The sequence below is a fragment of the Erythrolamprus reginae genome, chromosome 1 (genome assembly GCF_031021105.1).
Source record: "Erythrolamprus reginae isolate rEryReg1 chromosome 1, rEryReg1.hap1, whole genome shotgun sequence".
Classification (NCBI taxonomy): domain Eukaryota; kingdom Metazoa; phylum Chordata; class Lepidosauria; order Squamata; family Dipsadidae; genus Erythrolamprus; species Erythrolamprus reginae.
Genome location: NC_091950.1, coordinates 423,195,492 through 423,210,872, shown reverse-complemented (window position 1 = coordinate 423,210,872; position 15,381 = coordinate 423,195,492). Strand labels below are relative to the sequence as shown.

Genomic DNA, 15,381 nt, shown 5'->3' with positions numbered 1-15,381 from the left:
TCCCTCCTTCCTTCTTTCCTTCTTCCTTCCTTCCTTCTTTCCCTCCCCCCTCCCTCCCTCCCTCCCTCCTTCCTTCCTTCTGCGGAGAGGGACGGCATACAAATCTGATTAAACTTAAACTTCCTTCCTTCCTTCCTTCCTTCCTTCCTTCCTTCCTTCCTTCCTTCCTTCCTTCCTTCCTTCCTTCCTTCCTTCCTTCCTTCCTTCCTTCCGAACATAAGAAGAGCCCTGCTGAATCGGGCCAAATCCCATCGAGTCCAGCATTCTGTGTCCTACAGTGGCCCCCCAATTGTCCATGGGGATCGTGAGCAGAAGGAGAAGGCAAAACCCTCCCTTTTCCTGGACCCCCAACAAATGGGACCCAAGGGAACCCTGCCTGCCTCAATTACCACCATGGATACACTCGGCATCCCTGAATCTGTCTCATCCTGCCTTGAAGCTCTCCAGGCTGACAGCTGTCACGACCTCTTCTGGAAGGGAATCCCATCAACCAAAAGGGAAGCCAGGTTTGGTCGGAGAAAAACCGCTTACGGGACGTCCTCAATGTACAACGGAGCCCCAAATTTCCATCAAGCGAGAGTGTCGTTAAAGGGAGTTTTGGATGCATTTTGGGATTTTTTTTCTTGCCGATGTTGTTAAGGGAATCGCTTCCGTTGTAAAGAGAGCTACGCTGTGGTTAAGCGAATCAGGGCTTCCCCCATGGACTTAGTGCGGGTCAGGGGATCATATGACCTCGGGAGAGAACACTGCGACCATCGCAAACGTGAAGCAGCTGTCCAGTGTATCAATTTTTAGAAACATAGAAGATGGACGGCAGAAAAAGACCTCCTGGTCCATCTAGTCTGCCCTTATACTATTTCCTCTGCTTTATCTTAGGATGGATCTATGTTTATCCCAGGCATGTTTCAATTCAGTGACTCTGGATTGACCAACCACGTCTGCTGGAAGTTTGTTCCAAGGATCTACTACTCTTTCAGACAAATAATATTTTCTCACAATGCTTCTGATCTTAGGCTTAGGTTAATGCCCCAGCTGGGGATGGTTCCAAAACCCATGTGCCACCAACTGATGGAGAAGAGCTGCAACACAATATTAGCCTCCTGTCTTATCTGTGATTGATTGATCTCTTCCTTGCTGGTGCTAATAAACCGAGGTGGCAAATGTAACTAATGCTGCTTTTCTCGTTCTTTTTTACCCACAACGACAATCCTGTGAAGTGGGTTTGGCTGACAGAAGGGGACTGGCCCACAGACACCCAGCTGGCTTTCAGGCCTAAGGCCGAACTAGAACTCCCAGTCTCCTGGTGATTGGCCCAAAGTCACCCAACTGGCTTTCAGGCCTAAGGAGGGACTAGAACACCCAGTCTCCTGGTGACTGGCCCACAGTCACCCAGCTGGCTTTCACGCCTAACGCCAAACTAGAACACCCAGTCTCCTGGTGATTGGCCCAAAGTCACCCAACTGGCTTTAAGGCCTAAGGCCGAACTAGAACACCCAGTCTCCTGGTGATTGGCCCAAAGTCACCCAGCTGGCTTTAAGGCCTAAGGCCGAACTAGAACACCCAGTCTCCTGGTGATTGGCCCAAAGTCACCCAATTGGCTTTCAGGCCTAAGGAGGGACTAGAACACCCAGTCTCCTGGTGATTGGCCCACAGTCACCCAGCTGGCTTTCACGCCTAACGCCAAACTAGAACACCCAGTCTCCTGGTGATTGGCCCAAAGTCACCCAACTGGCTTTAAGGCCTAAGGCCGAACTAGAACACCCAGTCTCCTGGTGATTGGCCCAAAGTCACCCAACTTGCTTTCAGGCCTAAGGCTGAACTAGAACTCCCAGTCTCCTGGTGATTGGCCCAAAGTCACCCAATTGGCTTTCAGGCCTAAGGAGGGACTAGAACACCCAGTCTCCTGGTGATTGGCCCAAAGTCACCCAACTGGCTTTCAGGCCTAAGGCCGAACTAGAACTCCCAGTCTCCTGGTGATTGGCCCAAAGTCACCCAACTGGCTTTCAGGCCTAACGCCAAACTAGAACACCCAGTCTCCTGGTGATTGGCCCAAAGTCACCCAACTGGCTTTAAGGCCTAAGGCCGAACTAGAACTCCCAGTCTCCTGGTGATTGGCCCAAAGTCACCCAATTGGCTTTCAGGCCTAAGGAGGGACTAGAACACCCAGTCTCCTGGTGATTGGCCCAAAGTCACCCAACTGGCTTTCAGGCCTAAGGCCGAACTAGAACTCCCAGTCTCCTGGTGATTGGCCCAAAGTCACCCAACTTGCTTTCAGGCCTAAGGCCGAACTAGAACTCCCAGTCTCCTGGTGATTGGCCCAAAGTCACCCAACTGGCTTTCAGGCCTAAGGCCGAACTAGAACTCCCAGTCTCCTGGTGATTGGCCCAAAGTCACCCAACTTGCTTTCAGGCCCAAGACAGGACTAGAACTCCCAGTCTCCTGGTGATTGGCCCAAAGTCACCCAATTTCACTCTGAAGGTGGACTAGAACTCCCATCTTCTAGCCTGATGCTTTAACCACTAGCACAAACTGGCTCTTTTGATTGAAGGAAATTCAGCCAAACCACCCAAACCACGCGGCAGGAGAGGCCTCCTTACCTGCAGCGTTGACAGAACAGATGATGATGATGACAGAACCCAGAACGATGGACAGGATGCTGAGGAACCTGGCCACGCGGCCCAGGCGCTGGGCTCCATCCACATCCCCTTGGAGGTTGCTGTTCCTGGACTGGGGGGAAGAGAAGAGAGAGAAAAAGGAGAGTTTGGGACAGAGAGAAATTCCAGGGTGGTTCCAGACAAGCAGCACCGGATCTTTCTTTCTTTCTTGTAAAGTTTTTTATTTATTTATTTATTTATTTATTTATTCATTCATTCATTCATTCATTTATTCATTTATTTATTCATTTATTTATTTATTCATTTGTCCAATGCACAAATACATAGGAAGAAAATAGACATGTGATAATATAAAAGAGGGTGAAAGTGAACTTAGAGGAGAGGATATATGAAAGGAAGAGAATATATAAGATAGGTGGAAGAAAGGAAAGACAATTGGACAGGGGACGAAAGGCACACCAGTGCACTTATGTACGCCCCTTACTGACCTCTTAGGAACCTCTAGAGGTCAATCGTGGAGAGTCTAAGGGAGAAGTGTTGGGGGTTAGGGGTTGACACAATTGAGTCCGGTAATGAGTTCCACGCTTCGATCACTCGATTGTTGAAATCATATTTTTTACAGTCAAGTTTGGAGCGGTTCGTATTAAGTTTAAATCTGTTGTGTGCTCTTGTGTTATTGCGGTTCAAGCTGAAGTAGTCATTGACCAGTAGGACGTTGCAGCATATGATCTTGTGGACTATACTCAAATCGTGTTTTAGGCGCTGTAGTTCTAGGCTTTCAAGGTCCAGGATTGTTAGTCTATTTTCGTAGGGTCTTCTGTTTCGAGTGGAGGAGTGAAGGGCTCTTCTGGTGAAATATCTTTGGACATTTTCAAGGGTGTTGATGTCTGAGATGTGGTATGGGTTCCAGACAGATGAGCAGTAGTCTAGGATGGGTCTGGCAAAAGTTTTGTAGGCTCTTGTGAGTAGTGTGAGATTGCCTGAGCAGAAGCTACGTAGTCTAACAACTCTAGAGGCTTAGGATCAGGTTAACAACTCTAGAGGCTTTTTTGGCGATATTGTTGCAGTGGGCTTTAGCACTTAGGTCATTCGATATTAGTATTCCAAGGTCTTTTACAGAATGTGGGTTAGCAGTGAGAGATGGCTTATTCAGTTCGTATGTGCGGTTAGGATTCTTTTTGCCGATGTGGAGGGTAGAGCATTTGTTGGCTGATATTTGAAGTTGCCAGGTGTTAGACCAGTCTGAGACAAAGTCCAGGTCTTTTTGGAGAGAGTGTGTTATCAGTGGTGTTGAAAAGTTTCACATCGTCGGCAAAAAGAACACAGTTGCTTTCGATGTGGTCACAGAGATCGTTGATGTAGAGAATGAAGAGAGTAGGACCTAGTACGCTTCCCTGGGGAACGCCGCTTATGACAGGGGAGGGGGGTGGAGATGGCGCTACCAATTTTGACAATTTGTTGCCTGTTTGACAGGAATGCAGTGATCCAGTTGTGGAGGAGTCCTGAGATGCCATAGGATTTGAGTAGGAGGGAGGAGGAGGAGAGAGATGGAGGAAGGGAGATGATAGATAGATAGGTAGGCAGGCAGGCAGGCAGGCAGGCAACAGAAGATCAATAACAGAATAACATAGTCTGGAGGACAGAAGATCTTTCCCCCAACCAACCTCAGATTGCGCCCCCTTGTTCTTGGGTTCACTTTCCTATTAAAAAAACCTTATTTAACCCTTTCACATATTTAAATGTTTCCATCATGTCCCCCCTTTCCTTCTGTCCTCCAGACCAGGGGCTGGCAAAGTTGGCTCTACTATGACTTGTGGACTTCAACTCCCAGAATTCTTAAGCCAACATGCCAACTTTGCCAACCCCTGCTCCAGACTATACAGATGGAGTTCATTAAGTTAATCAATTAAATCCCATACATATAAATCCAATCACGATCCTTCACTCATACTGAAGCTATCAAGGCCACATCCACTGGCTAGATTTTAAATTGGAAAGAAGCAGGATTCCTACCTAAGCCATGAAATTCCAGGATAACTTTAACTTAGGCTCCATTTCGCACGGAGCTGTTGCACAAAAGTAACGAAGACCATCCTCCAGTTAACCACGTTTCATTTAGTGATGGTTCAAAGTTACAACGGCCGCCGTTTTTCATACTTACAGCATCCTATGTATCAATGGGATCAAAATTACCGTTGGCCAAATGAGACGTTGGTTCAGTGAGTTTTGCCCCATTTAAAAATCTTTCCTGCCACGGTTGTTAAATGAATCATTGTGGTCCTTAAGTGAGTGACATGGGTGTTGAGTGAATCTGGTTTCCCCCTGTCATGAGGTCACAAAAAGGGATTCACGTGACCCTGGGATACTACCATCACCATCATGAATATGAATCTATTGCCAAGCCTCTGAATTTAGGTTGTGTTCTTCCAGACTCTCTGGTAGGAGCCTCCCGAAAATTCAAGGGTACAAATTTCAGACACAAACACACACGTTTGAAAATGCAAAACAATGTTCTTTATCACAAAATTCAAAATAAACTAAGCACTCTTTTTGTATTGCAAAGAGCACTCGTTCCAAAACAACTGTACAATTTCTGTACAATTTTCCTTAAGCAGTCATTAAGTACTTAGCTAGCAACTGTGAAGAAACTTCACACCCCTTCTTCCAACGAAGTGAGACACAGACACACGTTGCTCTGCTTTGGTTTCAAAGGCGTGAAAAATCAACAAAGTCCAGAAAATAGCAACACATGATTCCTGAAGAACTGCGATCAGATACTCTTTCACAACAGCCAAACCCACACACTACTATTTATAGCAGCAGCCCTAATTACTGGAGCCCCACCCAACCACAGGTGGCCTCATTTTCTCTTGTAATAATCCTTCAGTTGTTGTGGATGTTTTCATTAATTCTTGTTCAGAATCCAGGGATGATACAGAGGATTGATCTCCTCCTGGGCTGTCTGCCAAACTCCCCTCGTCCCTGTCACTCATGCTTCCTTGGTCAGAGGAGGCTTCGTTGGCAGATTCCATCAGGAGCAAAACAGGCCTGCCTGCGGCATGTGGATGTCTCCCCCACATCCACCTGCACATTCCTTGGGACAGGAGCTGGGCCAGAGCTAACCACAACAGGTTGATATCCTGCTTTGCATGCAACAGGCTACAGGTTCAAATCCCAGTAAGTTTCAAATCCCTTCCGTTTCACTTATAAGCAAAAATAAATATAATATAACTACCTAGCAAACTCATTTTTGCAAAAGGAAACATATAATCAGGTACTGCCCGGATGGGGGGGAACACAATGAGGTAGCGAAAATGGAGCTCCACCCCAGAGCCCCCAATTTGCACTGAAAGATATTGAAAGAAAACACAGGGCGTCCTGCATAATCCACGCCTACAGTGTGGTAGTAAAAAATTTGGTAGCCCTTCTCTACATATAATATTCATATATATATATATATACTGCATATTATATAGACCGTTATATAGAAATATATACACTGCTCAAAAAAATAAAGGGAACACTTAAACAACACAATATATCTCCAAGTCAATCAAACTCCTGTGAAACCAAACTCTCCATTTAGGAAGCAACACTGATTGACAATCCATTTCACCTGCTGTTGTGCACATTCAACTTTGTACAGAACAAAGTATTCAATGAGAATATTTCATTCATTCAGATCTAGGATGGGATCTTTGAGTGTTCCCTTTATTTTTTTTGAGCAGTACAGTATATATAAAACTCACTTTTGCAAAAAAAAAATAAAAAATAAATCCTGTGACTGACGTTTTATAACGTCCATCCTTCCGAGGTGGGTAAAATGAGGACCCGTATTGTGGGGGCAATAGGCTGGCTCTGTTAAAAAGTGCTATTGCTCACATGTTGTAAGCTGCCCTGAGTCTAAGGAGAAGGGCGGCATAAAAATTGAATTAATTAATTAATTAATTAATTAATCAATCAATAAATCAATCAATAAATTAATAAATTAATAATTAATAAATTAATAACTACATAACTACATAACTACATAACTACATAAATACATAAATACATAAATACATAAATACATAAATAATAAATAAATAAATACATAAATAAATAAATAACCCGCTGTTGTAAGTGTGAAAAATGATCCTAATTCACTTTTTTTCAGTGCCGTTGTAACTTTTGTTAGGACTCTGTCCAATCAGTTGGGTTGTCAATACATATAAACCAACATGTATGTCTGTAGGTTTAACTGTGTTGATGTATGTAGCTTTAACTCTATGCTATTTCTGATTAGTTGTGTTGCCGGTTGCCATAAGAGGGCGCTAGAGATCATAGCTCTCTCTCTCTCTCTGTCATACTTTCTTTGGCATTCTGTTCTCTCTTGTATTGAAGCTGTGTTTATACCTTGATATCTTTGTTTACTGTGAACGACAAAGGCAATTGGTCAGAAGACTTTGTAATTGGATATTCTTTGGACCGTTATTCTGACTATTACCATAAATGACCTGGACTGTTTATTGGATTGTGCTATTTCTTAAAGTATACTTTAACTCAAGTTAGCGTATCTGTGTGTGGCTGAATTCATTACTACTCTCATAAATGTTTCCTGTTAGTGACTACTTCAACTTCAACAACAACTACACAAGAGCATGTTAATAGATACAAACTAAATGTAAATCGCTCCAAACTTGACTGCAGAAAATACGACTTCAGCAACAGAGTGATCAATCCCTGGAACTCACTACCTGACTCTGTGGTTTTTTCCCCAAACCCCAAGATCTTCAACCTTAAATTATCTAGTTGACATAGAATCATAGAATCATAGAAGATTCACGGCAGAAAAAGACGTCATGGTCCATCTAGTCTGTCCTTAAACTATTTCCTGCATTTTATCTTAGGGTGGATTTATGTTTATCTCAGGCATGTTTAAATTCAGTTCCTGTGGATTTATCAACCACATCTACTGGAGGTTTGTGCCAAGCATCTACTACTCTCAGTAAAATAATATTTTCTCATGTTGCTTCTGTTCTTTCCCCCAACTAGCCTCAGATTTTGACCCCTTGTTCTTGGGTTCACTTTCCTATTAAAAACACTTCCCTCCTGAACCTTATTTAAAGCTTTAAATAACCTCTCCCCTTTTCTAAGAGGTCTGTAAGGGGCGTGCATAAGCGCACTATTGTGCCTACCGTCCCTGTCCTTCTGTTCTATTATCCTTTTTTATCACTTCTTTATACTTTGTTATGTTTATAGAGAAGGATATAGGGGTAGTGATGCTTGGCTGCATAGCTAGAGGTATAACAAGCAGGAAGAGGGAGATTGTGATCCCCTTATATAGAGCGCTGGTGAGACCACATTTGGAATAAAGTGTTCAGTTCTGGAGACCTCACCTACAAAAAGATATTGACAAAATTGAACAGGTCCAAAGACGGGCTACAAGAATGGTGGAAGGTCTTAAGCATAAAACGTATCAGGAAAGACTTCATGAACTCCATCTGTATAGTCTGGAGGACAGAAGGGAAAGGGGGGATATGACCGAAACATTTAAATATGTGAAAGGGTTAAATAAGGTTCAGGAGGGAAGTGTTTTTAATAGGAAAGTGAACACAAGAACAAGGGGACACAATCTGAAGTTAGTTGGGGGAAAGATCAAAAGCAACATGAGAAAATATTATTTGACTGAAAGAGTAGTAGATGCTTGGAACAAACTTCCAGCAGATGTGGTGGGTAAATCCACAGAAACTGAATTTAAACATGTCTGAGATAAACATATATCCATCCTAAGATAAAATACAGGAAATAGTAGAAGGGCAGACTAGATGGACCGTGAGGTCTTTTTCTGCAGTCAGTCTTCTATGTTTCTATGTTAAAACAAACTATAATTCTATATCCTTGTTTGACAAATATAATAAACAGATAACAGTAAATAAATGAGTGTGCATATCACTGTTATTCAAGGCATACTTTGCACATAATTTAACCACTTCAAATGGTCACTAAATGCAAGTTGCAAGTGGAGGACTATCTCTTTCACAAGACCTGAAAGAAGACGTCACCAAAACTCTGTTGTTGTTGTTTTATTAAATCTAAGGAGATGTGAACAGTAGTCTAAATTAAAGTAGCATTATTAATCCCAGTGGAAGGATGAGCTTTAGAGAGGTCAGCGTTAGGTCCATTAGTATTCAAATTTACTTTAAATAATTTAAAATATTTATTCACCGATGTTTCACTTGCTAGCGAGCAACTTTGGGTGGATCGTTTTCTGGAAAAGGGGCGAAGAAGCCCTTGTAAACAATTAACAAATGCAAAGGCCATTTGGGAATCTTATGACCAAGCGCAGAGCAAAAATCCATTAACAAACTTGGCTTTTTTATTCTCAACCCTACCTCCACTTTCGTCTCCCTCTCTCTGTGTTACACACACACACACAAAACCACACCCTTTGGTCTCCATTATTCCAGAATAACATCTGTCACTTTGTTGACCTGTTGTGAATGCGTCATGCAAAAGGATCCGTTTTTGCCCCTGAAAATGGTCCAAATGGGCAGGGAAGGCTGGAGGTTGAGCACCAGTGTGTGTTTTTGTGTGTGTGTGTTTTTGTGTGCGATCTTGGCCTTTCTCTGCACCCCACTCCCCCTCCACAAAGCCAGCACGATCTGTGTTTGCATTGGGGTTAGGCAGAGATGGGAACAGGTTACAATGCTGATGAACAGACCCCATTGCAAATCTAGAGCAGTGTTTCCCAACCTTGGCAACTTGAAGATATCTGGACTTCAACTCCCAGAATACCCCAGCCAGCATTCGCTGGCTGGGGAATTCTGGGAGTTGAAGTCCAAATATCTTCAAGTTGCCAAGGTTGGGAAACACTGATCTAGAGGACTAGCAGGAATTGGGGTCTGGATATTCCAAAGTATCCTTAGCTCGATTTTATTTTTTTAAATGGAAGAACTTTATTTACTGTTTCAAGGTTTCATTTGGCATTTTATTTGATGTCCGTAAGACGCCCGAATTTGCCTTTGGTGTGATGGGAAGTGTAAAGGTTGGTTTTAATCAAATAATAATTTTTTAAAAATTATTTTATTATTTTAATCTAAATTATTTTAGACAAGGGCTGTCCACTCTCTTCTTAAGAACCGCCAGTGATGGAGAAGGAGAGAAGGAAGGAAGGAAGGAAGGAAGGAAGGAGGGAGGGAGGGAGGGAAGGAAGGAAGGAGGGATGGAGGGAAGGAAGGAAGGAGAAAAAGGAAGGAAGGAGGTAGAGAGGGAGGGAAGGAAGGAAGGAGGAAATGAGGGAAGGAAGGAGAGAAAGGAAGGAAAGAAAGAAAGAAAGAGGGAGGGAGGGTGGGAAGGAAGGAGGTAGAGAGGGATGGAAGAAAGGAAGGAGGGAGGGAAGAAAGGAAAACAGCATAACAGAATAACAGAATTTGAAAGGATCTTGGAGGTCTTCTAGTCGAACCTCCGGTAAAAGTAAGAGACCCTAAGCCATTTCAGACAAATGCCTGTCAAATCACTTCTTAAAAGCCTCCATTGATTGAGCACCCACAACCTCTGGTGGCAAGCTGTTCCACTGGTTAATTGTTCTATCAGGAATTTTTTTCCTTAATTCCAGGCTACTTCTCTCCTTCATTAGTTTCCACCTGTTGCTTCTTGTCCTGCCTTTGGGTGATCAATCAATCAAAAAAAATCCCACTGGATACAGGAGGGATCTGCTCCCTTATGGGGTTTCCTTCCAAAAAAATAACATCTGGCCTTTTGAAAAGCAAAGCTGCAACATCTGGAGTGAGGAGAAAGAGTCAGTTCTCTTCCCCACTTCAGAAATTTTAAAAATTGGGAACTGAACTGAACTTGGAGGGGGGGAGCAAATAAATGTTTACACCATGCATTTTTCACCCGGGGAACTGACTGCCACTCAATGTGACTACGTATCTTCTCTCTCGCCAAAATTCTGCAGATCTTCTGTCTTTGATCAGGGCACTGTTGAAACTGACTGGAGCTTTATCAGAGCATGTAGTATTTGCACCGTCTCTTTAGCATCCCTTACGCACAGGTGTTTTTGTACACAAAGCTGCCTTGGAGCTGCAGGAAGGCTGCTTAATTTACATAGTCATAAAAGTTGGAAGGGGCCCCCAGAGGTCATCTAGCTGGACACAAAATATGCCAAGGCATTTTGGAACGAGGGCTAGGCAGCCTGTGTTTGAATTAGTTTAGGGAAGAGAAACAGACTATTTCATGAGGCAGCTAGTTCCACTGGATCTTATTACCAGGCGCTGTCTGAACTTGGTTGTTTTCTTGCAGAGGTTTCATCAGCCAAACTAGGTACCATCACCACTTTTGACCATAAAAAGGATAAGGCCATTAAAAATGAAGGACAGAGGGATGACTCTTTTTTTTTTGAATTTATAATAATTGCACTGGGATTTACAGTGACAAAAGAAATCAAATAAGGAGAAAATAATGAAAAAAGAGGGGGAAACAGGGAGAAGAGGTTGAGAGGAATTCAATTCAATTCAATTCAATTTATTAGATTTGTATGCCGCCCCTCTCCGAAGACTCGGGGCGGCTCACAACAACAATAAAAACAGTATAACAATGGAACAAATCTAATAATAAAATTACATTAAAAAACCCAACAATTTAAAAACCAGACAACACATACATACCAAACATAAAATATAAGAAAGCCTGGGGGAGATGTCTCAATTCCCCCATGCCTGGCGATATAGGTGGGTCTTGAGTAACTTGCGAAAGACAAGGAGGGTGGGGGCCGTTCTAATCTCTGGGGGGAGTTGATTCCAGAGGGCCGGGGCTGCCACAGAGAAGGCTCTTCCTCTGGGGCCTGCCAAACGACATTGTTTGGTCGACCCGGAGAAGGCCAATTCTGTGGGACCTTATCAGCCGCTGGGATTCGTGAGGTAGAAGGCGGTTCCGGAGGTATTCTGGTCCAATGCCATGAAGGGCTTTAAAGGTCATTACCAGAAGACCTACACAAATGATTTATTTATTTATTTATTATTTATTTATTATTTATTATTCAGACTTGTATGCCGCCCCTCTCCGCGGATGATATACACTGCTCAAAAAAATAAAGGGAACACAACACAATATAACTCCAAGTAAATCAAACTTCTGTGAAATCAAACTATCCACTTAGGAAGCAACACTGATTGACAATCAATTTCACATGCTGTTGTGCAAATGGAATAGTTGTGCAAATGAAATACTCATTGAAAATATTTCACTCATTTAGATATAGAGTGTGTTATTTGAGTGTTCCCTTTATTTATTTTTTTGAGCAGTGTATTTAAAGGGGAGAAAAGGCTGTTGGTGGCACAAAAAGAAGAAAGGAAAAAAAAAGGAAACATACAAATGCTAAAGTTTAATAAATTAAATTCATTTTATTTCTTTACTGATGAAAGTAACTAACCAAATTTGAGATTGTTGCATATTGATTCAGAAATGGGTTATGATCTGCATATGTTTATGTTTTTTCTATTTATTATATTGGAAAATTTAAATAAAGTTTAAAAAAAATAAAGAAAGAAAAAGAAGCAAGCTAAGAAATTGGAGGTGGAAGGGAGATATTTATAACAACGAAAGAATGGGGGGGGGAAAGAGAGTGATTGACAGTGAAATTATAGATTGTTTAAAATCACAGAATTTCTTGGAATTGTTTGCTTGTTGGTTTGTTTACATTTATAGGCTGCCCATCCCCTGACTTACTATGTTATACTTCATCACAGGACCACTGATAATGTTACCCAGCTTGGTAATGAAACGTCTAAAAATAAACAACTAAGCCCAGAGAGTACAAAGGACCCCACCCTCTCTCTCCCACCCTCTGTCTCTCCCTCCCTCTTTCTCTTCCTTCCTCCCTATACCTATTCCCCTCTCTCCTGTCCCCTCCCCTTTGTCTCTCCCTCCCTCTCTCCCTCTCTCCCCCCCTCCTATATTTATCCCCCTCTCTCCTCTACCCCTCCCCTCTGTCTCCCTGTGTCTCTCCCTCCCTCTCTTCCTTTCTCTTCCTCCCCTTGTCACTCCCTCCTTCTCCTCTCTCTCTCCCCCTCTCTCCCACCCTCTCATTTCTCTCTCTCTCTCTCCCTCTCTCTTCCTATCCCTGTCCCTCCTTCTCCTCTCCCCACTATTCTCTCCCCCCTCTCATTTTCTCTCTCTTTTTTTTCAAAACCACAAAATGGGCAGGGATGGAAGTTATCTATCACATCATTTGAAATCAATCAAAGCAAAGCCCACCAAATTTTCTCCAGAATAAAACCCAACCCCTTTCTCTCCCTCCCCTCCTTTATTTCTTCAATCTGCAAAATGAGAAGCAGATTGAAGAAATAAAGCAGGTTCTCCTGCCGGGAAGTGGTTGAATACGTTTTCATCTCCCACCTTTGACAATAATCTCATTTTGCAATTATTTTAAGGAGTTTTGCCTGAATTGGAGTTTTCCTGAGCCGGCTCTCCTTTTGAAAAGATTAACAGAGGTGGAAGGGACCTTGTAGGTCATCTAGTCCACCCCCCCCCCGCCGCCGCCCAAGCAGGAGACCCTGCCTACACCACGTCTGACAGATGGCAGTCCAGCCTCAAAGCTCCTTTGAGTCTTTCGCCAGCGCTGCCTTAGGAAAACTTTGCGTTTCTTGCACTTCTGCTTAAAAAAAAAGAAAAGAATTCCTCCCCTAGGTTTAATAGTTAGACGAAGGGAAGATTCATCCTCTTCCTTAAACCCCGGAGTTCGTCGCCGCTCCTCAGCCCGTTTGATAAGCAGCCGATTTTACGCTGCGCTTTTGGGAAGGTTTGGAGAGGTACCACGCTCTCCAAACGAGCCTGGTACAGAAGGCTGGCGATTTGGAGGGGGCTCTCTGCGGAGCTCCCCCCGTCAAGGGACCCCCTTCCTGAGCCCATCCAACGCTCTCAAGCCCCACTTGTCTGCCCTCAACCTGTTCGGATCCCGGGAAGAGCAGCGGCGGCTCCGTTGCGCCCAGAGCGCACGCCAAAGGATGGCTTGGCGGGGCGGTGGCCCGTGCGCCCTGGGCGCGCCGCTTGCCTTGAGCCACTTTAGAAAACATAGAAACATAGAAGGTTGACGGCAGAAAAAGATCTCATGGTCCATCTAGTCTGCCCTCCTACTATTTCTTGTATTTTATCTTAGGATGGATTTATGTTTATCACAGAGATGTTTAAATTCTGTTCCTGTGGATTTACCAACCACATCTGCTGGAAGTTTGTTCCAACGATCTACTACTCTTTCAGTCCAATAATATTTTCTCACGTTGCTTCTGATCTTTTCACCAACTAACCTCAGATTGTGTCCCCTTGTTCTTGGGTTCACTTTCCTATTAAAAACACTTCCCTCCTGAACCTTTTTAAACCCTTGAACATACAAATGTTTCGATCATGTCCCCCCCCCCCTTTGCCTTCTGTCCTCCAGACTATTTGTTTATTTATTAGACTATACAGATTGAGTCTTCGGAGAGGGGCGGCATACAAATCTAATAAATTATTATTATTCATGAAGTCATTCCTGATAAGTTTTATGCTTAAGACCTTCCGCCGTTTTTGTAGCCCGTCTTTGGACCCGTTCAATTTGATCAGTATTTTCCACTTTTCTGAATTAATTCTGGGATTTCTGAGCCCAGAAGCGACCTCCTAAATCAGAAGCCCCGAATTAAACCTGGAAAAAAAATTCCTAGTCCTCAAGATTTTAGGTTTTATTAATCACTCCTCTGCTTACCATGATAGAGAAGATCAAAGCCAGGATGTTGACCGGCCAGATGGGGCAGAAGCAAGAGAAGATGGCCAGCGGCAGATAGTCCGGCGAGCGGCCGACTTCGGGCAGGTTGGAGGCGGTGCCGATGGACGAGGCGCGCCCCAGGCTGAGCCGAGACGGGGAGAGCGAGGTGGCTTCCAGCGGGCCCTCCGAACCGGCCCGGTAAAGGAGGCCGTGCCCGTTGGGCTCCATCGCCGCCGCCCCGACGGCAGCCGCCGCCTCCCCGTCCTCGGCGGCCCGGCAGGGCTTGGGGGACGAGGGGCCGCTCCGCAGCAGCAGCTCCGTCTCCTGCGAGGAAGAGGAGGAGGCGGCGGGCGGCGGCGGGGAGCCGGCCAGCGCCTTCTCCAGCTTCGCGTCCGCGTTGATGGCCATGGCGCTTCTGCGGGGGATCCCGGCTGCCGCTGCCCGCTCTAAGCGCCCATAGCCCGGCGGGGAGGAGGGGACTCCGGCCCGCTGCCCGGACGGTGCGGCTCGCTGCGCTGCCTTCCTCTTGGGGAACTTGGGTGGCGTCCCCGGGGCTGCCGGTGGAACGGCTGGCTCTGAGCTCACGGGGAGGAGGAGGAGGAAGGAGAGGAGGAGGAGTCTGGCCCCCCCCGCCCCTGCCAGCTCTCGGGCTGCCCGAATGGGTAAACACCATCAGTAATAGAAGGGTGGGAGGAGGAGGAGGAGGAAGATTGTGGGGTGCTTGGTGCTCTCTGAGCTTGTTTTCCTGCAGATGTTTTATGGCCCAGCTGGGTAACATCATCAGTGAGGGAAGGATGGGAGGAAGGACAAAAGGAAGAGGGAGGGAGAGAAGGAAGGGAGAAGGAAAGAGGGAGAGGAAGGAGGGAAGGAAGGACAAAAGGAAGAGAGAAGGAAAGAGGGAGGGAAGGAAGAGAGAAGGAAAGATGGAGGGAAGGAGGGAAGGAAGGACAAAAGGAAGAGGGAGGGAGGGAGAGAAGGAAGGAAGGGACATTCCTAGAGAGGCCCCATTGAGGCTTCTTCCCACCTTTTCCGGCCCTGTTTCCTCCC

General features: G+C 44.8%; 1 protein-coding gene across 1 annotated transcript; it reads right to left on the bottom strand.

Moving 5' to 3' along the window:
* Positions 1-423: 423 nt before the first annotated feature.
* Positions 424-14,742, bottom strand: LOC139156226 (trafficking regulator of GLUT4 1). The gene is made up of 3 exons (XM_070731535.1): positions 14,335-14,742; positions 2,598-2,727; positions 424-470 (listed from the first exon to the last, which is right to left on the bottom strand). The coding sequence occupies exons 1-3, from the start codon at positions 14,740-14,742 to the stop codon at positions 424-426; spliced, it is 585 nt and encodes a 194-aa protein (XP_070587636.1).
* Between the last annotated feature and the right edge of the window lie 639 nt (positions 14,743-15,381).